This window comes from Phaenicophaeus curvirostris, chromosome 1 (assembly GCF_032191515.1).
Source record: "Phaenicophaeus curvirostris isolate KB17595 chromosome 1, BPBGC_Pcur_1.0, whole genome shotgun sequence".
NCBI classification, from domain to species: Eukaryota; Metazoa; Chordata; class Aves; order Cuculiformes; family Cuculidae; genus Phaenicophaeus; species Phaenicophaeus curvirostris.
Genome location: NC_091392.1, coordinates 129305831 through 129333688, shown reverse-complemented (window position 1 = coordinate 129333688; position 27858 = coordinate 129305831). Strand labels below are relative to the sequence as shown.

At 40.2% G+C, this 27858-nt stretch overlaps 1 protein-coding gene across 1 annotated transcript in view; it reads left to right on the top strand.

Moving 5' to 3' along the window:
• Positions 1-27858, top strand: part of REPS2 (RALBP1 associated Eps domain containing 2) — a 101709-nt gene that overhangs the window by 62487 nt on the left and 11364 nt on the right. Inside the window, exons 14-16 of the mRNA XM_069854618.1 lie at positions 1790-1926; positions 15433-15497; positions 27285-27368. Of these exons, the coding sequence (XP_069710719.1) occupies positions 1790-1926; positions 15433-15497; positions 27285-27368 (286 nt within the window). The remainder of the gene's footprint in view (positions 1-1789; positions 1927-15432; positions 15498-27284; positions 27369-27858) is intronic.

Sequence of the window (27858 nt, the reverse complement as noted above, 5' to 3'; positions counted from 1 at the left end):
CTTTCCTTACAGGCTTGTCAAAGCCTACTAATAAGAGAGGATCATGATAAGCCTGATGAATGAAGATGGAAATCCATGCCTTTTGTGCCATTTTTCTGTCAGGCAAATCTTTATAGTTTCCATACTGTTTTAAATTTACTTTGTGTTCTGAATCATAAATTGAAAATATGCAAAAAAATGAGTAAAAAGTATTTTATGCAAAAATGCATAAAATAGAAAATGATTAATCGAGTTTGAAAAAAAGTCATTTGAATGTGACCACTGTGTCATGTATGACTGTCTCTCATCTGCCTGTATGTCACTACTTCAATGCAGAAGTCAGGACTGAAGCTTCATGAGCACATCCTTGAACTCAGACCTTCTGTTGTGCTTGTCCTGCCTAGCCTGGAGGGCTCTGTGACGTCAAAAGGTCTTTGTCTTCAGTTGTGCCTGACCAGCAGAGGGGCTAATTCAAGACTAGAAGGTCTTGGCTCTGGAGCCTGGCTTTCTAGCCTAAGCTGTGCAGATTTTTAGAAGCTTACTCTTAACTGACTTTTTAGGTGTAAAGTCTGCCTGCTGCAACGAGTGATTAACTGTCACCAGGCTCTGTGTTGGCACTGCTGGAGCAGGCATGACTTTGCTTAGTAGCTTGCTCAATCTTAAAAAAAAAATAATAAAAAATTCAGGCTTTTAGGCTGCATGATTTTAGTGCAAGTAAAATATACACCATGTAATATGGAAAGTAAAATTATAAAGCCTTAAGATCCTGGTTCAAAGTCTTCCCATTTTTTTCTGGGGGGTGTGTTAGGTATGATATGATAAAGCTATGGAGTTCAAAACTCTACCAAAATCAAAAATTCAGCATCAGCGGAGGTTTTTGTCTTGCATGTAAATTTTGAAGCAATTCCTGCTTTCCCTCCTGTTATTAAAGTTTACATCAGAAACATAAGATCAGTGTTGCCAAATGTCTGTCCCACTAAAGAGGTGTTTTCTAACAACAGCATGCTTGGCAAAAAAAGGATCAGTTTCCAATTAGTAGGAGTTATTTCTGTTCTGATCAAATGTGTTTTTGGTCTTGCTTGTCATGCATAATGTGTTACAGTAAGTGTAACATCTTACACTGTCAGTGCTCATTTTGAATAAAGCTCTCAGTCTTGCGGAAAAACTGGTAACTAACAACAGCTGAAAAATATGGGACACTATTCAGCAAAATCAAAATTCTTAGCAAATGCACTGCGTTGGGATTAATGTGATGTGGAAGAGCCTGGAAAGATGTGCTGAGCCATGTACTTGACCAGTTTTGGTCACTTTGGAGCCATTCAGTTTTTCTGGAATTTGGTGACTGTTTGCTATGAAAAATTTATTCTGATAGTTTACATATTACAAAATGGATATTTGTAAGAAGTAGGCTGAAGCTCTACTTGTATAAACACTATCCTTGTAGTTGGGATAGGCAACAGAAACTGGAAGGAGTGCGTGTAGGGGGGCATTTTGCTTAGGTTTATTCCAAATAGTTGCTACAATTATCCTGTTGACAGTTAAAGTTATGTAAGAAGGCCTGAAGCTCTGATATAAAAGGCCTTAAAAAATACTAACCCTTTAAGCATGTCTTTCTCCTTTCTCCAGATGCATAGATCCCTCTCACCAAATAAATTTGTCCTGTTACAAGGGGGAACTTTTAGCCATTAGGGCAAAGAATTTCATCCATGAACCTGAGTTCTGGTCAGTGTATATTTAGGTACTATTCACTGTAGTTGTTTAAAATGAATTTCTGAAATAAAATATTTGGTTCCCCCCTCTTTTTCCTTAGGTCTTATTCTAGCACATCAATAGAGGATGCCATGAAAAAGGGAGAAGAGCCCCCTACTCCACCTCCAAGGCCACAGAAATCACATTCCAGAGCTTCCTCTTTGGACCTAAACAAAATATTTCAACAAAACACACAAGGTAAAGTTTCTTTCCTTCTTTTGAGACCATGTAAGTTAGCTGCATACTTGGCAATTTGATCTGTTTACACAAATGCTTGATGATATGCACATATGCTCACCTTTGCTATAGACAGTAGCATGCTACAGAACAGAAGTTGCACTTTCTTGTGTTACATGGCCACTGAGGAGAAAAATCACTGTTGCTGTAATTAAGATGATTATAATGTCTTCTGGCACGATAATGGGAAGCTTAACATATGGTAGTCACTGACTGTTTATAACTACTCTGGCTGTTTAGACAATTCTCATCAGTAACTGCAATGTATTTGACTTTTATTACCATTTATTTTTTGTAGTTCAGAAGCAGGAAGAAAACCCTTAATGTTTAAAGTGGGAGAAATGAAATTTCTGTTGTGCAACCGTTTTTGATGCTGAAGTCTTCCATGTGCATGAGAGAACATTCACAGAAACCATTCTTTGAGTAAAAAGAAAGGGTAATTTTTTTTGACATGGGTACATGTTGAGGGGAAAATGAGAATAGTAGCTGAGAAAATGTCAAATAGTATTGAGAAAATGTAGAATAGTAGCTGGAGTGAGCTGAAAAAACCCTGCTCTTCAGCACATTAGTGTTTGAGTGGTCATTTTGCCTTGCACAGTGGGCAGTGGAAAGAAGAGCTGTTTGTTCAGGGCAGCAGTTGCCCAGCATTGCTGTTCTTTAACAGTGTCCGTGAACCAGACCAGAGCTTTATGTGGTGCACACCAATCATCTGATTCAAGGACTAGGTTAAAGATGGCCATGTTTATGCTTCAGAAAAAAGCTAGGGTTTCACTGTGTCAAGGAGTGTTTTAACTGGTTTCTAATGTTGGAGTAGAAAAGAGAATTTCACCTCTTGCTATATTGGACTCTTTTTTTTCTTTTGTTTTGTGCAAACACCAGACAGAATTCAAGAGTCCTGCTGTGGCTGTGTCCTGAACCTCAACAGGAATAAACATAGGTGTTAGGGTTTTTTTCCTGCCTTACACAGAGAAACAATCTTTGACTGAGGTTCGTGTTCAGGGATCTGTTGCCTCCAATTTTAATTTCGTTATCTATCAAAATAAAACCCTAAACAGAGCCAAGCACACATTTTCTAAGGCAACAAATCCTCTCCGAATCCAGATTAAAAGTATAAGAGAAAGGAAATAAACTTGGATTTAAGTTTCTCTTGGAACACAAATGAAAGGAAAATATAAATTCTCAAAGGAGTCATTCTGTGAATGAAAAGTAACATCTTGCTTTTGAAATGGATCATTTTGAAAGTCATCATTATTTTTGAAGTAACATAATGGTTTCCTCTGGGCAACTTAATAATGTTGTAGTGAGTGTGGGAAACAGTGACTCCATCCTATCAGTACTTTTTGGAGGGTTTCGTCACTGGAAATGGGGCAATTAAGTAAGGATAGGCAGTTGATTGCTTGCAAAAAAAGAGCGAGCTTTGGTCACCCTAAACTGTTCATCATATTGTTTTCAAATTTATGGCTGTTCATAGTTGGAACAAAAATTGGCTTTATGTTGACAAACCTAAAGTATAGTGTGCTATCAAACTGCAGAAATGTGGAAAGTCTTCGAGAGGTTCAGCTTCCTCCTGTAATCACAGGGTGCTGGCCTGTAATTTTTTGTTCCTGTGAATTTCCCCTGGTGGCAATACTGAATATTTGTTGTAGTTGTGTTCCTCTAATGGAGCTGCTTTATTTTGTGTCAAAAATGTAAATATTCGTAGTGAAAGAATAAGGATGAATTTGTAGCCTTGGAGAATTTAAGGAAAAACTTGCTAAACAATTTGTAGCCTACACCAAAGAAGGTTTCCAGTTCAGATAAATCTGCATCGTCAAAAGGAGGGGATTAAATCAACCCATCCCAGCACACGCAAGTACCATGGTGTATTTACCTTGCTCTGCGTTGAAGTAAAAGGCCTGCATTGGAAGTCATATTTTCATTTTTTTTTTTGTTCTATGAAGGAACATGTGCATGCTCTTCCCTGCCATTAAGCCACAATAGTTGTTATTCTGCAACATCCTATTGATAATATGTTTTTATACAGCTACTTTCTTTCCTTCTTCTTCTCTTGTTCTGATCATCTCTTTTTTTTTTTCATTCTTTTTTTCATCCTTTTCGCTACTGAACTTGCTTCTCAGTAGACATTCCAATCTTATCATGTTTGGAAAACTTTTTCACTTACAGACACATCTTCCTCAGGGAGTGGTTGTAGTTTTGGAGCCACTCTCTTTACGGAGGTTCTTGTTACACTTTCTAAAAAGACAGTTTCTAGGAGAGCAGAAGGATTTAGCACTGCCACCCTAAACTGAAGAGCTCTGCTGAAAAGGAAGTGCATGCACATGGAATCACTAAGGTTGGAAAAGACCTGTAAGGTCAAGTCCAACCGTCAGCCCAACGCCACCGTGCCTGCTAAACCATGTCCCAGAGTGGCATGTCTACACATTTTTTTGAACACTTCCAGGGATGGTGACTCCACCACTTCGTTAAGCAGTCTGTTACAGTCCTTGACCACTCTTTCAGCAAAGAAATTATTCCTAATATCCAGTCTAAACCTCCCCTGGTTCAACTTGAGTCCATTTCCTCTCATCCTATTGCTACCCACCTCACTACAACCTCCTTTCAGGTTGTTGTGGAGAGCAATAAGGTCTTTGCTCAGCCTCCTTTTCTCCAGACTAAATAACACCAGTTCCCTCAGCCACTCCTCATAAGACTCATGCTCTAGAGCCTTTACCATCTTTGTTGCCCTCCTCTGGACATGCTTCAGCAGCTCTATGTCTTTCTTGTACTGAGAAGGCTAACACTGAGCTCAGTATTCAAGGTGGGCCTCGCCAATGCCGAGTACGCTTCTCCAATCCTGCTAGCCACATCATTTCTAATACAAGCATGCTTGCGTGAATTAAATTACGCATAGTTATATAATACCAAGCTGTATTTTTATTTCTGCTGACAGTATAAAAAATGATCTGCCATCAAAGGATACAGTTACAGATTCACAACATAGATAATATGGTGGCAATGTACTATTTAGGTTTCTTGGCTATTGGGTTAATACGGCCTGGAATAAATATTGAACGTGATGTGTTTCTGGCTACAGGTTTATTGTTTTCTCTTGTGATGTATTCTTGACTGAATTTTTGCTTTGTTTTCTTTATGCCTTCCTTTCTTCCTAGGTTTTCAAAAATAGCTACAGCTGAGCCACAAAAACTAGCAGCTGGACTGACTGTCCCTTCCAGCCTGGTTGTATTTCCTAGTGTCAGTACAGTGAGCTGTAAAAAGAACCATTTTAATGGCTTTCAATAATATATCCAACAAGAATAATCCCATTTTGGTGCATTAATTTTTTGTCCAACTAATTCTTGTTCAGAAATAATTCTGATTTTGTGAGTTTGGAGGATAATCTACTCCCACATCTCCAAAGGGGTGCTCAGTATTATTGAGTTTTATTTTCAGTTCCTTGTGGGTCATGTTGATCTATAGGTGTCAGTTCTTTAATTGTAAAGCTGTCAGTGGTTTGGAGTATTTTTTTTCTTATTTCATTTTTAAACGTCAGGAAAAGAAAAATATTTTTTCTTCAAGCAAATTCAGCCAAAGACTGTGGCAGATCCTTGTTGTGGGCACTGTTTTAGGGAAGTGTGTGGTTTTGTTTGTTTTTCATATACTGCTGCTCTGTCATATTTGCTGCTGTCTTATGCTAAAATTCTGTCCCTGTAGCCCCTTCAGGTACTGGAAGGTCAATATAAGGTCTCCCAAGAGCCTTCCCTTCTCCAAGCTGAAAACCTCAACTCTCTCGGCTTGTCCTGGCAAGGGAGACCTGAGGTTGCCCCGTCGTCTCCTGCAAGTCTGCATTTATCTGTGATGGCTGGGATGTCCAACATGCACTAGCCACAGAAACTGTGCTTTTAAATTGTTGAATTGGGGCATAATTGAAAGGCCCCACCTTCTGAAATGTCCATATGTGGATTTTTCTTAAGATACATTAAGAAAGAAGTATTTCCTATGTTTTTTTGTTTTAATCATGTTGTCTTTACGTTAGCCTCTAAAAATACAGTACTGATAGACTCTCAATATATTTCTTCTTTTTGAATATACGATCTCTGGCATTTGGCCTATGTACGCATTAAGAAAATACTTGGCTAGGTTTTATGCATTCCTGGAGGGACAACAGCAGGTTTTAAGCAGAAACAAAAACATCAGTTTAAATGCATACATGACCTGATTTACATCTTCATTTCTTCCCTAGCCCACTGTCTAGTCAGATAGAAGCCAAGAGCTCCCAGAGTAAGACCTGGGAGCCTGCGGCTTGCAGAGCTTTCCTGCACTGTTCACAAAGGTGATTTGCAGAACCAGTTGCTCTCTTGGGGCACATCATGCTCCCTTCCATCTTTCCTACAGTCTGGATGAGGAAGCAAGCATTGAGGGGGCCAAAACTGACACAGCTCGGAGCCTGGCGGTCCTGCAGCAAGGCGCCCACCCACCTTTTACCCTGAAAAGCAGCAGTAAGCTAGGGTAACTCTGGGTAAGCCTTGGGTAACTCTGGTACTGGGGCATGTCTCAGCTGAAATATTAAAACCCCAAAATGCATCCATTGTCTTCTGGCATTTCACTGGGTTACATTTTTCCGTCTGTGATTCTGCTAAAAAGATTTACTAATGTGCAGCTATAGGCAGTGACAGCCTCTGGGTCTGGTTAGATTGGTGCAGATGCCTCTGAAATGCATTTTGTTTCCCATTTAGTTTAATTTCTGAATTGCATAACTTCTTTTAATTAACAGTTCTGTTGAACAACAGAGAACTTGCTTTGGTGAAACAACAAATTGTCGTAAACAGCATAGATTCATGTTGATGTGGAAGCAGATTGAATATCTCTGTAATTCATCAGAACAGCCATATAACTATTTACAAATGAATTTTTGACTGAAGGTTTTCTGTACTCGCTCACTTTTGAAACTTGCCTCCTGCTGTGGCTGTCCCTGCAGTGAAGAATGTGTGGAATGCAGGCACCATTTCTTTTGTTGTCTTGTAAGCAAATACTGTAACCTGGATTTGCTCCTTTGTAGGTGCTGATTTCAGCTAGTAACGGTGGGGCTAGTATTTTGGGGTTTTTCTCCCTTTTAAAATATGAGGTGTTAAGTACCACATTTGGTAAGGGGCAAACACAAGTAGCGTTTTACTTCAAGTGCAATGTTTTCTACTTCGGATGATGTTTTCCTAACTGCAGTCAGAAGTGTACCTCTACTTATCTCTGCTGTGCTAGTGATGACTGCCAAACAAGAAAACATTCCCTCTGCTCTCAGTGTGTGTAGTGTTCACAGAAAAGGAACAGTGGAACAAATCTGTTGGCATGCATCAGCATTCCTGAAAGTGATAAAAACATGCTTCCGTATCACTTCTTAATTTCTTCATATACACATTTTCCCAAGCAGTTTTAAGTGGCACTTTTATCATAAGACTTGGTCAGTACAAACTTTTTCTGCACCCTTTCATTTTTGTTAGTGCTAGAGGAAGACTGCTGTTCAGCATCACATTTTATAGCCTTTTCATACATTTGAAGAAGATTGGTCATTACTGCCTTTACTTCATCAAATCTTCATTACCTCATTCAGTTAGCACAACCTTTCCTTGAAGTTACAGGCTTGGTGCATTTTATTTGCCATGTGTGGAGATTTCTGAAGATTGAGCATGTGTTGATGTCTTTGTTTTTCATATTTGCTCAACCACAGCCAAATTTTATATATTACTGTATGATTTCAGTCCACATATCAAATAAAACCATACTGTAATAATATAGGAAAGAGCATTTGGAGAATTGAAATGATTGTTGCTTTGTTTTCATACACATTTTGATACAAAGAGGTCCAAATAGTTACCCTAATGCTGTTTCCAGCTGTTTTCAGCAATCTTTCTTCAGCTACATCATATTTTTAGCTTAGTGAGCCAAAGACAGGTGAATTTCCCTTTTGGGTACTTGGAACTGGGCATTCTAAAACCTGCCACATTTAACCTACCTAAGTATGACTGCTGCATTATCTTCTGTATTTTTCAATGCTTACAGGAAATCCTAGCAAATACATTTATCTATTGAGGTAAGCTGTTCTGCAGGTCTTATAAAGGCAAGGTTTTATGTGATTGTACAGGGGGTTGTGTTGTTTGTATTACCATAAATACAGATTTCTTAACTAAGTTTTTGGCTGAAAGCTGAGGTGACAAGGGGAACCTAGAACAATAATGTCCTTTTTTTATGCTGAATTGAGATCAGGGTGAATTTAGTTAAGTAATTAATTTTCAGGACCCCTTCCTCTCATTGCTCTTGCATTAGCCATGTTTTAGTAAAATTCAGCTACTTTCTTGGGTAATTTTTTCTCTTGCAGTAGCACCATGCTGTCTTGCCTGTTACTGTGCTATTTATTAATCCAACCAAAACATTAAATTAGGAAACTGACAGTTCTGAAGGACCTTTATTTTAGAGCAGTGATAGTGGCAAATACCATCAACAAAACATGCCATTTTGCTGAATATTGTTGGCACAGTGTACAAGAGCTCTAATGTTTCCAGCTTCATTGAGTTGAGTGCAGAGTCAATTTAATAACTTTGACCGTAGTAAGGGTTGTAACAACAATTGCAATTTAAATTCTAAATGTCTTATGCGCAGAATATAGAGAACACAAAATTGAGCTGTTCTTCATGCTCTGGCACTTACCACTGCAATGAAAGTACTGTGAAATGCTTTCTTAACGTAAGTGTTGCAAAAATATTTTTTCGAAGCAGAAAATGCATTTTTTTGAGGAGGGAAGATGGGGTGCTTTGCTTCTAATCTGTTATTGGATCCTCTGTTTTCTTCTAGTTCTGTTCCTCTTCAGAATATATGTGAACATTGAACTGAGCTTATTCTGAATAAAATATTCATGTCTTCACTCTGATTTGAATGGAGGAGTTTTATGCTTTTCAGCCTTCTGGAATCGTTTAGGAAGGACTGATGTGTTTACAAATATGTAACTTATTTCTTTGCCCCACTTGGTAAGGACATAATTAAGGTTGAATAGGCCGAAGAAAATAGTGAGGACGTACAAGGATAAATGCTTATGACATAAAAGTAATCTGATGGGGTAACTTATTTCTGCATTTTTAGATTTTGAAATTATGTCTGTCTCTAAGGGCTGAGCCCAGAGAGTGCTCGTGTGCAAACTGGGGTAAATCTTACCAGCCTTTCAATTGTAACTGCTTCTTGACAGTTTGTGTAAATGGAACTTATATTAAATGATTTTTTTCATTTTTCTAATCTTAGCTCTTGTCTTTCTGGAATTGAGGAGTGGTTTGCAGTCTGTTTTTCATTCTGTTGCAGGTTGTTAAAAATGCAATTTTAGCCCAAAACCTCTTTTCTACTGAAAATTGTTAAGGCTGAAGTGTTCTCAATTGTCCATACAAGCCCCACTGACCTATTTTCATGATCCCACACGGGTTACTCTGTTCTATGGAAAAAATGTTGGTCAATCATAGATGAACTTTACAGGTTCAACAAGAGAGGATCAGCTGTTCCGCTCTTTCTTATGTAGAACAGGGGAGCAAGTTGCCTCTCTTGGTGGGGAGACTCTGGAGATGTAGATGTTCTAAGGAAGTGGTGCCTGAGTGGCGAGTGGGACTGGAAGGGTCGTGGGTGCTACTCATTGCTCTTCCTGGCTCCTGTGTATCTGCTCCGAGTTTATCTGTATTGGAAATAGGAACAGGTGGCAAGTGAGGGAGCATCCAGCAACACCCCCGGATCTCCAGAGTGGGAAGCTCTAGCTCTATGATTCTGTGGGAGGTTGGTGGAGGGACTGTGCCTCCCTGTGGGTGGAGAAGGAAGCTAAAGGTGAAGTGAGAGGGAACAAAATCATCAATAGTTTTAAGAGGAGAGGGAGGAAGGAGAAACAATCCCCAAATAGAAACACACCAAAAAGGAAAGGGTAGAGAAAATGGCAACTAAAAAAGGAAATGGTTTAGGGAAAATGAGGGGCATGAACGTAAAAACAGAGATGTTGTGGATATGTGACACAAACCAGAAAACAGGTGTCTTAAAAAAATGTCATGTGGTTTTTATAAAAAACATGCCAAATTTCATGGATAAGGGGTTTAAAAAAAAGGCAAAATAAACCCCACCTTTAATAGTGGTTTGCTTTTTTGATTTGAAAGTGACCCATCAAGTACATAAGCACACCAGTCTCCTAAGTGAAGCCACATCTGTGAGTTCGGAGTGCAGAAGCGTTAATTGCCTACGGTCTGTCTATCTCTCTTCCTTATTACTTGAAAAGTACTTGGGTAATTTTCCATGCAGTTGACTGATGTTCTGTATGATTGGCACACAAAACACCTGTAGCAGGAGTGTGTCTGTATCAACTGCACGTATTACTCCCTGTGTCGAATGAAGCTTTGCTGCTGAGCAGGTTCCCAAAACTAGCTGTGAGAAGAGAGATTGTTCTGACACTGGTGATGCTTTCTACTGTCTTTCTATAGACCTGATGACAAAATTAAGAGTCTAAAATATTTTTTCACATTGCTGTTATCTTTTGAGGAGAAATTATTAAGAATTAATCTCTGGATAAATAGTTATTTCACAACCACCTTACTAGAATCCGTCGTGATATTTACATTCCTGACTACAGCTTTAATTTTTCTTTCTTGTTGCAACTTTCTGCAGACGCAATAGGGAGAATTAATAAATTGGATCTCTTGAAAAACAGTTATTCCACAATCACCTTACCAACATTGTTGTCAGGAATGTAAATAAATGAAGGAGTGCAGAGAGTGGTATTACGGGATATCCAAATAACAATTTCAGTCGACAAGAAGGGACGTTTTGTAAGATGGAGGTAAACAGAAACAAGCTTAAACTCAGAACTGTTCTGTGGTCTACCTTTGGCAACAGAAGCAGGAAAAGTATCTCAAAAAACCTTTTCAAAATAGCGTCAGAGTGGAAGGGTGAAAATGCCAGCTGCCCAAAGTACCTAAGGAGCTGAAGCCTTAGGTAGTTTGGAGAACTGTTAGCTTATCTTTTGCAGATCCTTTGCCTCCTGATAAAATGAACTGGTTGGTCTTTTGTTAAACCTGGCCCAGGAGCTAAGCACTTTCAAGCAGCATAAACTTATGTAAATCTGCCATGCAACCAGCCTCACTCTTGATCCAACAGTGCTTTATCATCCACTTGAAAAATACCAACCGTACCAGCCAGACTGTACCGAGGAGTGCTCTCAGAGTTTTCTCCCCAGTCTCTGGATGGTCCCCACCCAGTTGCAGAAGTGGGGTGGTGGTGGTGGGGAAGCAGAACAGAAGCAAGAACTTGAGTTAGGCCAATTTCAGGTGAACCTGGACTTAGGACTGGGTTTGGTTAGGGCTGCACCCTTTGTGTGAGCTGAGAAACACAGGCCTCTTTCTCCCTTTGGGAATGGTGATTGTAGTAAGAGGAGCAGCCGAACTCTTGAGTGTGTTTTTGGTCATGGCGTGAAAGGTGTGTAGAGTTTTGAGATGCGATGAGGTCAACATCCTTCGGTAGGAGATAGCTAGTTTCACTTTGACTAGAATGGTACAAAATGGCCCTTGACCTAGGAAGACCACCCTCTTTCAAGACACTGTTTATGGAAGTGTTCAGTTCAGATGAGTAGTAGTACATTTTTTTTAAAGAAGGAAGGCAGGTGTAAAGAATGGAAATGAAATTAAGCACTTGACATGGAAATGTTACAGAAAGTACAGTTCCATACACTGCTGTTCCATTATTAATTAATTTTAAAAAATAGCATGCATCCGACAGCCTGAAGTATTATGGCAGTTTTCTTCAATGCCAAGAAACAAGAGGACAGGTGACAGTCACTGAGTGAGAGAGGAGCAGCACACTGCTGCTGTAGGTTGCTCTAAAAAATCCCAAGGGCCCGGATTTGTTCCACCCTAATTTTAGCATCCTCCCTTGCTGCTGTGCTTGGTGAGCTAAAGACCTACTTCCCATAAGTTTGGCTGGACCATGGTATGTATTTTCTTGGACTCCTCTTCCTAGATCTAGTTAGTTAAGTAAAGGAGCTGCTTGGATGGTCACCATGATTGATATTTTTCACCACGCTGAGTAGTGAAAGTGCTGAAGATTTGTGTTGTCTGCTAGGAAGGCTGGAGGCAGAGCAGTATGGTCAGATAGGATGACAAAGCCTCTTCTCAGAGTGTAGCATTACAGCCTGGTGTTTGTTTTAAAATGCTAATCTAGCTTCAGATTGGAAAGCGTGTGGTTTTTTATCTAGTGTGGTGTCATGTTAGTGCTATCAGACCTTCGTGATAGCTGAGGTAGGGCAGAAAAGTGGTCCTGGAAGCCTTCCATGCTGATAATCTGCCTTAAAGTGTAAACATGCTAAGTAAAGAGCCATGATTTTTGAACTGAAAGCCTTATCATTGTGGAAGTAACTAGCAAGTGAAAATGCTATCATTTACAGGAATACATGTGATATGGATACTGGATATACTTAAACTAATTTTGCTGGTACGTGTATGGCCTCTCCACAGTACTATCTTTGAGATTTGCTTTACATTGCTTACCCTAGTTTGAATGCCACCAAACAGCTCAGTAACAAGGCGACCTGTGTCGCCTCTGCCTTTGCATATGGTGTCGAAGACTTGTTTTCCAAGAGCAATGGCATGCAGTTTGTCCAAGCTCTGAGATGTACACCCGGAAATATGATATTTATTTGTTTGCTCCTCAGTCCCAGGATGCTTGCTTACATTTTGGAAACAGGTCTCCCTCTGTATTTGGGTTTGCTTTGGGAGTTGACATAGTGATGCCATCTTTTAGCAGCAAGAGCCCATCTGTGTGGAGTGGTATCCTAGGAAGGCAGACATTGTGGAATATCCTAATATTGCAAGTCACCTGCTGTTGCACATAAAAACCTATTAATATCTGTTAATACTGTCCTCTTTTAGGGTAGTGACAGTAGAGAAGGCTAAAGCAGGCAGCATCTGTCATTAAATATTTTTTCATTGCCCTGTGGACAAAAGTGTTGAGTTTTTTATAAGCTGGTTTTAGTCCTCAAAAGTCAACTAACTTTTTTTTCTAGCAATTCTGCTCACATAAGCATGATTACCTTCTAACAACAGGACAAAGATGTTCTGAAACAGCAGGAATTTTATGCATATTTCATGAGTAGTTTAAGTTAGAATTTGCAGGATTAAAAAGAGGAAAGTGGGTCAAATGCACATGGTGTAAGCATCTAATGTCTTTAATGCTGAATTCATATATGTTGTATTTTGAAAGCTGAAGAAGCAGCTTTTTTGAGGTGGTTTTATTTAGTGTGGTGTGGTTTTGGTTGGTTGGTTGTTTTTTTGTTTTGTTTTTTTTTTACATTTGACCATCGTATGGAAAAATTACTTTTCCCTTTGAAATTTTGTGGGCCAAATCCCAGAAGACTTCCAGGGTTTCACAGTGTGTGGAGCCACTTCAGGAAATTATTTTCTATGAAACCCAGTGCTTTTCTGTATAAGGACTGCACTGTTGCTTTTCTAGGTATATTGCTGTGTTTGAAGAATTGGTGAGCAAGGACAGTACATGTTGTATCCTCTGAAGCTTAAGTAAAAGTGAATTCCCAAAGGATGCAGCTCTGAGGGAGCTGCCCATGGCAGCAGTGCGCTCCATAGCTTTGTGTTTGAGCTGCTGGGGGTTCATTGGGAAGTGTGTAATTTGTGCTCCTCAATGACATTGGAGCTGTTCGGAGAGTAGAGATGATACCCCTGTAGTGATAATCACTGGTAGTGGTGGAAGGGTAAGATGCACACGGATACTTTCCTTGGAGCTTCGCAGCTCAGCTCCCACAAGGTTTCCTGAAAATGTGTTTGTGTTGAGCGTGTGTACTTGTGCACTATTCAGCATGCAGCTACAGAGCGCAGGTGTTAGAGTTAGATGGTGTTTTCAAATGTTGTTATTAGCTGTAATTGCCAAAGCCACTGCTAGTGGTCAGATAAATAAGGTAATAATCTGAATTTCACACTAAAGGAATGGAAGGTTTCTCACTCCACTGTTGTTTTACAGTGATTAGTTGCACAGAGGAGATGGTGAATATAGTGACGGAATCATGCTGATATTGCAGTGGCCTTATAAAGAAAAACAGAAAGGATCGAAATGACCATATTTTTGTAAAATCTCTCTCACACCTCTAGGTTTGTTAGTGGCTTCATTGCTTAACTGAAGTTGGATTTTAATTGTTCTATGTCTCTCCTTTGCACTGTGTGCAGTGATATCAGGCTTTCTTTTGATTCAAGAGATGATGGTACAGAAGATGTAAGAAACCTCAGTCTAAAAGGCTGTGTGGAACTGCATATAGTCAACGTGTCTGTTCTCTGTGTTTTCACCCACATATTTTTATTCTTGTCACTGTTGTTTTTAATGGTTAATACCTTTTTTCTTTGTGTTTTCAACGACATAGACGTTTTTAGATGTGTATGATACATATCAATGGTGAAGCTGTAGAAAGGCTCTTAATGGTCTTTGTGGCTTTTTAAAATATGCATGGAAATAAAAAGTGCGTAAATGTAATTACTGTGATAAAAGGCATTTCTAAGTTTAATGGAGGGGATGAGGTATGCTATACAAATAACCACCAGCACAAGACGGACTGCCTGGTATCTTTGCCAGTGCAATTGCCAAGCTCTCAGTGTGACAGGAGCTTGGAGAGGGGAACCCACCTTAGGACTCTCACCAGTCCTGGTTGTTGTCTCTGTGCTAGTCTCCTCCTCTCTGCAAGTGCCATTGGAAGACATCATCTGATCTGTATTTTTGTCCCAGGATAGGTTTTTAGGTGTTTTAAGGAAACTGTATCTGGGCCTACGTGTTTGTTGTGCTGGCTCACACTAAAAGCTGACATTGCATTGTGTTAAGGGGGCCTTAACTGACCATTACAGTTTGTCTTCCTTCCCGTATTTCTCTTCATCCCTCCAAAATACCTCTTGTGAGTAATTACATGCAAAAACAAAACCTAAAGCCAAAGAAACACAATTCTTTTTGGTTTGTTTAGGCTTTTGTCATATTAATTCCATGTCAATTGTTTGCTTTTTAAGGTTGCACTCCATCACATAGTGTATTTTATCTGGAATGAATGCTAATGTCTACATTGTGTGCCAAAGCATCGCTTTTTATTTTTTTTAAAGGCAGTAATGTTAATGATGATGAGCAAAGTCCCAAGGACAATTAAGCCCTGTTTCTGTGGCTTACTTAGAATTGGATTGCTTCAGCTATAGCTTTTGTGGCTGACGGGCTTCCATCTCTGCTTTTTATCATAACATTGTGGGTTTTTAAGGCAATTAAATCACTGCTCATTCACTACTCATGAGGTTACTTCAAACATGGTTTTACTCAATAAGGATCAAGTTTGGTTTCTGTTATTAAAATGGTGAATACTGCCACTTCATTAGGAATTATGGAAATTAATTCTGATTTTATTTGGAATTAAATTAATGTGGTTTTGTTTGTTTTTCTTCTTTTCTCACCGTGCAGCTGTGAGGTCTGGCTGGCTGCCCCCACCACCACCTGCACTGCCCCCTCGACCTTCTGTATCTCAGGTATGGACAAAGCTTTAGCACTTTGATGTGTATTATTCACTTATTTATGTTACTGTTGCGGTGGTTAGCCCAAGTTGGCTTGGGCATAGCAGTTGTTCTTGTTTCCAAGTTAGTGCAAATCTACTGTTTGCTCTGCAGTTCCCTACATGTCTTTTTTCATTGGTCTGTCTAGCCGGTGTGTTGCAATGTCAAATTACAGACTAATTAAATCTATTTGTAGTGGAGCTGACATGCACCCACTAGAAAAATATGTAAATTAAAGGCTAGTAAAGCTAGTCTACCAGTAAGTTTCATGCCTGAAAGGCATGGACTTGATACCTGCTGTTTGCTTCTCGAGCTTCAAATTCTCACAGGGTGTCTGTGAAGGGACCCATGGCATCTGGGAGTGTACTTCACCCATGGGTTTGAAGAATAATGCTGAAAGGAAGCAAATGCTGTGTCAGTTATACTATTAAGTTATGCTATTAAGTTTCAAACTATTAGTGGTGTGTTTATGTTCTGGTTTTTGGATGGTTTTTTTTGATTATTTTAAGAGCATCACACAACCATAGCACAATGCAAATCTGAACAGGCTGGACCACTGGGCTGAGTCCAATGGCATGAGGTTTAACAAGGCCAAATGCCGGGTCCTGCACTTGGGGCACAACAACCCTATGCAGTGCTACAGACTAGGAGAAGTCTGTCTAGAAAGCTGCCTGGAGGAGAGGGACCTGGGGGTGTTGGTTGACAACCGACTGAATATGAGGCAGCAGTGTGCCCAGGTGGCCAAGAAGGCCAATGGCATCTTGGCTTGTATCAGAAACGGCCTGACCAGCAGGTCCAGGGAGGTTATCCACCCTCTGTACTCGGCACTGGTGAGACCGCTCCTCGAATCCTGTGTTCAGTTCTGGGCCCCTCACCATAAGAAGGATGTTGAGGCTCTGGAACGAGTCCAGAGAAGAGCAACAAAGCTGGTGATGGGGCTGGAGAAAAGGCCTTATGAGGAGCGGCTGAGAGAGCTGGGGTTGTTTAGCCTGGAGAAGAGGAGGCTGAGGGGTGACCTCATTGCTCTCTACAACTACCTGAAAGGAGGTTGTAGAGAGGAGGGTGTTGGCCTCTTCTTCCAAGTGACAGGGGACAGGACAAGGGGGAATGGCCTCAAGCTCCGCCAGGGGAGGTTTAGGCTAGACGTTAGGAAAAAATTCTTTACAGTAAGGGTCATTGGGCACTGGAACAGGCTGCCCAGGGAGGTGGTTGATTCACCTTCCCTGGAGGTGTTTAAGGCACGGGTGGATGAGGTGCTGAGGGATATGGTTTAGTGTTTGATAGGAACAGTTGGACTCGATGATCTCTTCCAACCTGGTTATTCTGTGATTCTGTGATTCTGTGTGACTAAATTATGGGTATCTGCATCCAGACACTTTTTCATGTTTTAGGAAACGGTGGAGGTTCAGTGTCTTGGTCTCAATGTGTTCTTGGCTTTGTTAAGTCTTAGGTGGCACTATGCTTTGTATATTACTCCTTTAGGTAAAATGTATAACAGGAAAAAGTGTATAGGGAAGCCAACAGCCTGTTACATACAAAAACTTGGTGAGACACCTTCCTTGAGCCAGAAACAGTCCTCACTTGAGTTTTGGATCTACCATTAAGAGTCTGCTGTTGAATATTTCTGGCTGCGCAGTACTTACGATAGAAATCATAACAGGCTTGTTCTTAGCCCCAGCTCTGCCAGCAGGTCATTGATCTCTTTCTCTCCCTAGCCCTTTTTTAGCATCTGAGTGCAGCTAATTTCTACCTTGAGGACTGTAGAGCGTTCTGGTTTGTGCTTGTGTGCTCACTCTGAGTCAGTATGGCATTAGCCGTACTGCTTATACCAAATGCTCCTAAGTGCATCCATCACATTCCTGCTTTGGCTAATGCTTCCCAGGGAGCAGCATCTCCCTCTGGCTTCCCCTGATCCTGTGATGCGGCTCCCTGCCTTGTGCCTGCAGCAGCTGCCACTACTGAGACTTGCCACAGTGCACTGGCTCCATGCAGCACAAGCCCTCTTGCTGCCATTGGGAAAAGCAGTAAATATAACAAATCCAGTTCTTACAGGAAAAAAACCAAAACCAACAAACATGTTTTCAAGCAAGGTTCTACAAATTGTTTGTTTTCTTGTCCTGTGATCAATTTCTATTTCCTTAGTAGGACAATGAGGAGAGATGTTAATTTATTTAGGCATGTCCAGCACCTTTCTTACTATATCACAAATAATAAGCCAACTGCTCATCCTATGTTGGGCCATGCAGAATATAGGACCTTTCTAAAATGATAAACACAGGAAGGTTCTCATGTGAAATTCTTGATCTGGTCCTCTACAATAGAAAAGTCTGCTTTCTGAAAGAAAAACAACTGGCTTCTGTGGCTTTTTAGTAAATGAATATATAGTTGATGCTGTGCTTACATGCATCGCTTCCATCTGCTTAATTTATTTCTGATGATTTTTAAAGATGTTTAATCAAATCCTCATAAAAGTGTTCTTGTTCTGACACATAGCAAAAATCTACATAGAACCAGTTCTTGAAAACATGATAAACTTCATAGTTGTCACATTCTATTTATTTTGTCTCCAAGCATGCTTTGCTGTGATAAAGGTAACAGACAGGGGGGAAGTATGTGTGATGGGGTTCAGCTGAGTTGACCCTTATGGACAGCATGTAAGCAATAGTAAGCATATGGATTGCATTAGTCCAGTGGGTCCCTTAATTTAAAGAGCACGAAGAAGTTCGAGGGAGGGATCTGTTTTCAAAAATGAGGCAGGATCAAGAACTAAAGAAAAGCCATAATACTGAAATGACACGTTCAGCTTTTTCTTGTTTCAGGATTTAATAAATTCTTCTTATATTTCTTTTTTAACTTATTTTTTAACAATGCTATTGAAAATCCTTTTTTTTTATTGCTGTAATGTTTTGCTGTATGCCTGCAGTTAACCATAGTGACTGAGAAATGTAGCTTGGAAATGAAGTGAACCTCACATACTTCAGGTGGCTGTGCACTGTATAAGCATGTTCATAGTGTGCTTATTTTGGCTTAGCTTTGGAAATCAGTTGATGGAGGAGGAGAGGGAAGTAATTGCTTCTGAGGACTACAGTTTTCTATGGATGACTGGGAAGCAGGCTGGACCAGTTGACTCTTTAGAGTGAGATTAAAGGACTCGTGAGGTGTAAAGGCCAAAGTGCATAAAAGAGAGGTACTAAGGGATAGGTATTACATTACGGTGGAGCTGAAGTCTGCCTGTGACCTTAATCAATAGCAATATTGAAATGGTGTCTTTACTTTGGTCCCAGGTTGCTGTTGATTTTAGTAGAACTTGTTTCAACCTTTAGGAAAACATTATTTTTCCTGTCAGAACCTCCAAGGTAATCAAGCTCAGTAAGTTACCGAAACACTGGTTATTCAGAGTGTGCCAAACATGTCTAGTCATACCACAAATTTATTAAATTATGTCCATATCCAACTCTGCCTACTTAGTGTAGTCAGCTGCATAACGAAGGAGGAAGACTGCAGCACTGGGTGGGTGAGCAAGGTACGAGGTAAAACTCAGAGCTAACGCTACTGTGGCCTTTGCTTTGGAGCTCAGTGGATGCTCAGGCTTATTGTGAGAGGCTTGAGTCTTGGAATCCTGAGAGGACTTGGCCAGCTTATGGGAAAATAACAGCAGGTCTGGCTCTGCTCTGGGTTGCTGCTGGCAGCCCGTGCCATTCCACACCTCTTATAGGCAAACACCTTTACTGGTGTGGCTGCATCTCTTCAAACCTGAATGACAGGCTTTTGGGTTGATGGATTGACTCTGCATTTCTTTCTTATTGGTGGCTTAAAAGGCTATGCTATCTCCGTCTCCTCAGGATTTTTCTCGATTGCTGAGGTTGGCATTGTATTAAACTTACATCAGTCCACAAACTGTACCCAAGTTTTCCTCAGAGCTTTCACCAGATGTTTCTCCGGTGCAATGGTGCTTTCATCTGAGGTTCCTGTGGTGGCTGTAAATAAATTTAATGAGTAAAGATGAACAAAAAGCAGGTTTACATAATGTGGATATGCCATTATTTCCAATTTGCAATCTTTTTCAAATTCCAACCCATATCTCTCTGTAAGCCATTTTGAATTGGTATCCAGTAGACGTTGGGAAATGCAGTATGAAATGCTTTATTAGAATCCTCAATTCATTTTGCTTTCCTATTAAAAAAGAAAGTAATTAAAGTTTTACCTAAATCCCATAACTTGGAAGGAGTATGTATAGAAACAAGCTTATACAAAGAGCAGTTTTGTGTTGGATAGTAAGTTAACTCTGAAGTGGTTTACTATTGTGTAAATGCCTGTGTGTAAGTTCAGTGACACCTTCTGTAAACTCTAGTAGCACATCTCATTCTTAGCAAGTCTGCAGTAGCTGCTTGGATTTAAGGATAACTTTATTAGTTTCCCTGTTTCTTCACACCATAAATAATATGCTGCCAGCTATTGTACAGACTTAGAACACTGGCAGTGCCTTACCTCACTTGCTCACTTCCCTCGACATGCTATATTTATGGCTTTTCTACTCTTTTTGGTTTTTAGTTTGTTTTTGATTTGTTTTTTTTTTTTGTCATACTTCCACTCCAACTGATGGTATATATTATTGAACAAATAACTTCTAGCTTCTTGAAATACTTACTGTGGTGTTTTTTGGGCTTGTAGAGGACTGGATCAGTGGCTCGGGTAATTTTTACTGATCCTATGTTCCTAACTTAGTGGTAAACTTAAGCCATTGAGGAGAAATGACATAAAGGTGGCCCTAAAGTTATTTTTTGGACCTTAGGGCTGTACAGAGAAAATTTGTATAACGTGAAGGTGGTGAGAATCATGATGGGAAGTCAATAGCATATATAGCTGATTTGCACTGACACAGATTTCAGATAGGAAATAACTTTGAGTGCTCACGAATAACACCGTGCTGGAACTAAATGTGTATGCGCATTTCATATAAGCCTCTGTTGTTATTTTTTTTAAATGGAAAAAAAAATAATACTTTATTACTGTTGGCTTTTAAGCCTACAGAAGTAATTTACCACAGCTGCTTACTGTGGAAGATTTAGTAGCGTATTTACGCTAATAGGAATTATGGATGAACACTGAAGAGCAAATACAACTTTAGGATTTTATCCAACATCAGCTCACTAACCGCAGCATTGCCCAATTAGATAAACATTCCTTTATTTAAATTACTGTATTTCACTACCTTCCTGTCCAGTAATGAAGGCATGTCTTCAATCCTGTCTGTGTTATGGAAGGGGATTTGAAAACAGTGGGACTGAAAGAAAAACCCTGTATATCTTGGCTGAAAAAACTGATGTTCCTAGTCTCTCTCTTTTCCCAGAGTCTGAATTTTAAGCCCGTTCATTTTTGTGCTGAACTTTAATTTCTGGAGACCTTGGGACCTCGTTTTCCCATTGGTTCCATGCTGGCAATTTTGACAGGTGCTGAAAAAATTATGGATGAAGGCAAAGTGTTCAACTGAAGTGGAGTATATAGGCAGCTATTAACATTATGAAAATGAAGTGTATGAGTACACTGCAGCTCTAAAGATTAAAATTTTACTGTTATGTGAGCTCAAGAGTTAGGCTGTTAGTTTAGTGGCCATCATTACTGTTAGACGTTATTGATTTGGTGAAATCATGGAAACAAAGTTCTGTGAAGGACAATGGGTGTGGGTCACCCTACACAGTCACAGGCACCTGGTGGTATTGGAAAGTGAAGATGATATACTTTCTAACATATCGAATGTTCCACTCCCCAAATGTTACTCGATAGTTCATAATTCCATGAAGCTTTTTTGGCCTGTCATCACCCAGAATTGCAAGTGAAAACTGGGAAATAATTCAAGAAGTTGTCTCTAGTAAATGCCTCCATGTTCTGGTGAATCCGTGGAGAGCCATGAGCATGGACTATGTGTAGGCTGTGTCTGTAACCATCAATTATGCCCCCGCTGATTTGTGGTGCAGAGGCCAAGAGGTGTAGGGAGGGTCTCCTGTCTGTGCTGCTGAGACCTTAACCTCCTGAGTGGGATGGCCACATGCAAGCTCCATGCTGGGAGCTGCTCTTGGAGGTCCCTCCACTGCCAGCATCTTTGGGTAAAGCAAAGATATATGGAGGATGAGGGAGGAATTGCTTATCTCTGTTACAAGGTTGTTTGGAGAAATTATTCAGCCAATATTCAGCCAACTGAGGCACTGCCTTACTCTGTAAAATTATGTGCGGAGTTTTAAGTGCTGGCAGGACACCTGGAGTTTTGCAGGAAGGAACTTTTTTGTTATAGAAATAAAAATTACAAAAAAAAAAGGAAGATTTCGCTTTTGGCAGCATGTTATTTGTATACATGATGGTGTTCTCTCAGACAACCATTTTATATTAAACTAAATGCATATTTTTTTAGCTTACATTTACAATCCTTGTGCAAGCAGAGGGTGGGGTTTTTGATCATCTCGATGGTTTTGGCTGCAGAATAACATGTGTTGCATAATCAGTGCAATAGGTACTGAAGAAGCCTGTAACTGTAATAAAACTGAAAGTCTTCTTTAACACAGAAGATTTTGCCATCTGTGACTTTAATATAATACAAGTGGATTCTCTTCCTCTCATGAAAGTTACATATAAAATCTAAAATGGTCAGACAAAATAAATTATTGTTTGAAGAGATGGGGAAAGTAGCACAGTTAAAACTGAATTTTGGGGATAGTTGATGGATGCCATAAAATCCTTTCTAAAGAGGTTTTTGGGAGAATGGAAGAAGGGGGGTTATCTTAATTAAAATGTGTTGTAATAATTTTTTAATTTGGCTTCACATTTATCATAAAAAACAACAGCAAAAAAAGCTGAGAATCCAATGCCTGTATCTCTAGTGGAATGCACATACCCCTTTCTAGCTTATGTTAATCCGGTTTTGTGGAAGTGGAGTACTAAAACAGATTGTTAATGCTTCCATCTGTGTCCTATTCTTTCCTTGCAAATGGGCTGAACATTGCAGCAATTTGTTTGTATTTACTGCCTTTTTACTCAATCTTATCACCATCCCTCAGATAGCTCCGGGAAAGAAAAAGCTTACCAAAACTTCAGGGCTGCGCAGTGCTGAGAAAGCAGGCAGCACACTAAGACCCTGTCAGCTTGTTGCATTCACATCCCTATGGGTTTTCTTTCTGTCTTATCATTTTCAGTTTCTGTAACAAGCAATAAAAAGAAATGATGATTCAGTGTGGGATGCGCAACACTCGCAGAAACTGGAATTCAGACTTCTTGACTTCTTAGAAATTAGAATCATAGAATCATAGTATAACCAGGTTGAAAGAGACCTACTGGATCATCGAGTCCAACTGTTCCTATCAAAAAGGAGCAAAATACCTCTTAAGTGAACTTACGTAGAGATGATAGAAGATTGCAATGTGCACATACTGAGCATTAAGCATATTTAGTATCCTACTTTTTCTAACAGAAAAGCTGTTCTCAATACATTTTTTTGCAAAGCTAAGCAGTGGCACTGTATAAGTAATGATTATGGGCTGTTGCAATGAATGCACAGAGATAACTTCATTTCTGTGACTAGTGCCATTTACTACAATGGAACTATTTCTGTGTGTAATGTTAGCCTGGAGTTTAAGTGTGGGTGTGATTGAATTGTAGGAAAGGTTGAATATATACTCCACCTCCTGTAAAAAGGCTCTCAGGTAACAGAAATATGAAAGCTCTGCATAAACCTTCTGTTCTGGAAGATCAGTTATGGATTGTCTTGAAAAGTGGGTGTGAAATCTACATGTAATCCAGGACTGCAAAGCCAAAGAACTGGAAACGTAAGTGAAGAGCCAGTTGTAAGGTAATGCGTTCTCTTACAGTTATGAAAATCTTTCATGTGAGGCTTTCAAAGCATTTACTGCTTAAGTGAGTGTTACATATTCTTTTAGAAAGGTACTGGTAAGTATCTTGACATGGAGCAGTGAGGAGATTATGAATGGCTGGGCAAGGATCATGGGATGAAATGATGAGCGTTTGTGATTCCTAATGCTCTCCTTAAGGAGAGTGCTCACTGTTGGCTGCAGGCCGTAGGTTGGTCCCTGGCCATGGCTGTTCTACAGAAACTTTGTTGTCCAGTTTTATCTTCTGCCTGGAAGAGTTAGGAGGGTATGTCCGTTTCTAGAAAATACAAGACTGCACTGGAGAAAAAGGAGGTACCACCTATTAATAAATAGGCACCACCTCTACCACTCCTCGTGGATGACATTATCCTTATACTCTAATCTAGGAGCCTGGACTGGAGTATTCTGGAGCCAGTCTTGCTCTGCCTGTGATCTGAAGGCTACAAGGACTTGCTTTCACCCCAATTTCAAATCTGTGAAGGGAAGGAAATCTGAAGAGTCCATTTGCCAAAAGAAGAAGCAGGATTTATTTTTCTCTTGGGGCCAGTGTGGGGAGACACCAGCTTTTGCAAATGTATTTGTAAAGCCTCTCAGGCCTTGCCTAGAGGACTTTGTTGGGATAGCTGAATCAACAAACCTTCTTTGCATTGATGCATGTTGCAGTTAAACAAAAGATTTTTGCCTGGCTTAAATGCTGTCAGTGGCTGAAAATTCCCTGCAGCAGCATACCGATTCTTTTACGCTTGGGCACTTGTGTCAGAGGCGAGTCACTCAGAGGAGTGGAGATCTTTCGTAGAGGAGAAATTACAGCTCTGCTGGCAGAACATTAATGTGTAGATCTGGCTTCTGCACGAGAGGGAAAGGAGACTCCAGAAAGAGCTGAGCCTTACCATGCCCAGCCTGGCTGGCTTGCTGGTCCTGAATAATGCAGACAGCTATTTTTTGGTACCGTCTTCTAAGCAAAGCACTCAGAAATGTCCTGTCCCATATACCACTAGGTGGCACTTTAGGGACATGGCAGTCAGTTGGTTTTATTCATTATGTATGAGCTGCATGACCAGAACTAGTTTTTTTTAGTATGGATTGCCTTTTTTGGGGGTCAAATATCACTTTCTTTTTTTTTAACCACCTGTCCTCTCCAGCCATCCCCTGTCCTACTGGCTGTGGAGCTTTGCCATTCTCGCATCCTGGCAGCGGGGAAGAGCAGCCAACCCAGTGGCCCAGGCTCAGCCAGCGGGTGCCACAGCCCAGCAGTTGCCACAGCTGTTCAGCTGGCAGCCACATCACAGCACTCAGCTAGTAAAAAGTATATATTGCATTAGCAGGAATGGTGATACCACACTGTTAGACATTTTGAAATCTTACCCCTTTTTCCATCAGCCCACCAATTTATATTTACTTTCTGAAGGAAAAAAAAAATGTTTTTTTCCCTTTTCAGTCCTGCAATGAGACCATTAAAAAAAAAAGAGTGTGTGGAGAGTTTCTGCAAAAGTTTAGTGGTTTGGGTTTTTTTTTTCCTCGCCTCCCCCCCGGGTCCTTTATCTTGTTGTAATTTCAATTTTCCTGCTTATTTGACAATTGATGTTGTAGTATATCAGTCTACTTAGTTACTCCTGTGCTGTTTGAACACATTGGTTCTTGAAAAGCTGTATTTTATCTAAGCACGAATAACATGGGATTGATCTCCTTTCTTTTTCATTCGTTGGAATAAATTAGTGTCTTCTTGCTTTAAGATTTGGCATAGACTAAAAAGAAAAGAGCATGAGCACCAGATACTGGCTGCCTGGCTAGTTTAGGGGTATATCTAATGCTCCCTATCCAAGAAAGGTCAGTAAGTGCTGGCTCTTATCTATCTCTGTCATTGTGTTGTGCAGCAAAGCTGTAGTTTATAGTATACATATGACATGGCTCTCTGAAAGACTGTGTGTGCTCTTGCTATCCCTAAGCGAATGATTTGTCAAAGTGATGTGGTTTGGGTCCAAATTTATCATGTGGCTCTGGGTGTTTTAGCTTTTGCTATCCCCAAATCGTTCATGAAGGCCTCATAGACTTTGCCAGGTTACTGTGACCAGTGCCTTAATTTCTTCCCAATATATAAAGAGTGGCTGTAGAAACTAGGGAGCTTATGGGCCATTTAGCTTGCTGAAAAACAAATACTCTGTTGCGTTAAAAGGACTTTTAAAGGTCTTTGATTTTTGTAGAGGAAAAAAAAAGATTGCTTTTTCCATTTCACTCTCACTTGTACCAGAAAACTAGAGTTATAGAAGTGCTTCAACCCATGAAAAGCTTCCAGAATTCAATGTTAGTATCCAGTGATTGTGAAAATACAAATATTTAAGTTATTAATTCTCAAATAATAAGGGAAAATTACAGGATGGGTTAGTTTGGGGGGTTTTTTTTGAACTACCAGATAACGTTACAGATGTAGCATGTTTAGAAGAGGGGAAGAGAAATCTTGTCAGCCAAGACACCTTTTCCTCCTCTCCGAAGGAATTTCATGTGCATCTTAAAAAAAGATCCCATATCTCCCTCTTCTGTGCACACCATTAACACTGTATGGTTGGAGAACAGCAGTAACCTGTCAGAATCCTGTTTCCTCTACACTTTCTTACAGCTCTTGTGTCTGTTCTGAAAGAGATGGAATTGGTATGAAAAAGATCCCTCCTTTCTAAATATACAAAGTTCTGTGCAGGCTGTCATTTTTATTTAACATACAGTTAAGCACTGGGAAACTTGTGACTGCTGCAGAGCTTGATGGGCCTTTGCAGAAACCTCTTGGCAGCAGTGAATTAGGTTAAGTGTGTGACATATTATGGCTAAACCTGGCCCCTTCAGAAGCTGAGGTTTGCCTTGAACTTTGTTTTAAATACAAGCTTTCACCTGTGTAGAAACAACCCTGTTTTTGAGGAGAGAGCAGGATGGCACGTTGCCTCTCCTGCCCGGGGGCTGTTGTCAGCGTGGCTCCAACTTGGCAGAAGTTGGGAAAGAGAAGAGTCTGCCTGCCAGTGCCAATTGCCCTCAGCCTCCCGTTCCTGCCTGACTTCCCCGTCTTGGAGAGTCAGCCCGTACCTCCTAGACAGAAAACAGCCGCACTGTTTTTATACTGTGTTTGCAGCAGCCTGCAGGGGAACAGGCAGCTCCTAATCCCACTGCCCTTCCCGAGCTGATGTGCTGCGCCTTGTCCTGGCGAAGCAACTCAAAAGGTACTGGGAGGTTTCAGGAGACGTGAAGCAAGGGATTAACCCTCTGTTTTGAATTCCTGCTCGGTCAGATACGCTGGTAGGACGATGTTTTGTTTTGCCAAAGTGTAGACCTGTGTGGTGAGTGTTCAGCTCAGTTTCTGTTTGAAATGAGAGAAGGGAGGAGGGAAGATTTATTTGGCTTCTCTCTTATGACTGTGGTTTTAGTAACTTTGCTGATATTTTTGGTATAATTCAAAATTTCTCACTCCAGCATTTGCAGACTTCAAAGGCAGAGGCTTACTGTGATGAATTTTCATCAGTTTCAGGAGATAAGGTCACAGGCACCATCTTTCTAGCTTTTATCCACCCTCCTTGGTGTTTCTCTGAGTATTTAGACTGCAGAAGTAGCTCTAGAAGAAATTCTTGGTACTTGATCATTGACATTCAGAGACATATTTCTTAAAGCTTCATGAAAAAAGTTTTCTTTTGTTTTCCTAGCACAATAAAATGAAAGAAAACAGTTTCATTAAAAATCTGCAAAAGACACGTCATGCATTCAGCTGTCTCTCTAGATCTCCATTTCCCCTACTGCTGAATGGTTAAAGTAACTTTTCTTTTGTTTATAACATTTCCTTTCATTGACTTTATTGTATGTGACTGCTAGTTGTTTTCTGGGTGTAGCAATGACCGATTTGTTGTTGCAGACAGAGCAAGTATCTGAGGTTGAATTACAACTTCAGATGAATAGAACTCCATCGCAGGCAGAAGAAAACAGTTCAGCAAAAAAGGTGAGATCTGCACACATTGTACCACTATGGAGTGATTTGCCTTCATCAACAAATGTGGTTGTTGTACTGTTTAAAGAAATTAGACAGTGGGTTAGGGTTACATTTTTACACGTTTACCCTCTCTGGAGGTCAAGACGCTGAAGAGAACCGGGATCACGTGTGACATTAGCTCAGATAAATCATTAAGAAAGCTCTTAGTGCATATACATCAATGCATGTGCTTTAGGAGAGGCAGCTTGACATTTGTTTCAAATCAATAGGGGCCTGTAGAGCCTTAGAAGAGACAAAAAAGAGTCTGATTGTACTTCACCCGTCTTGCTGTAATTCTTCCAAATTGTGACACATTCTTGCTTCCAGTTAGAGAGTTGTGGTTTGATGTAAATACACCTGCTTTCTAGAGTTCAGAATCTGCTACTAAATGTACATAGACTAGAAGAGATTTGCGCAAGATGTGCAGATGCTAATAAGTTTTTGTATGAACGTATCATTT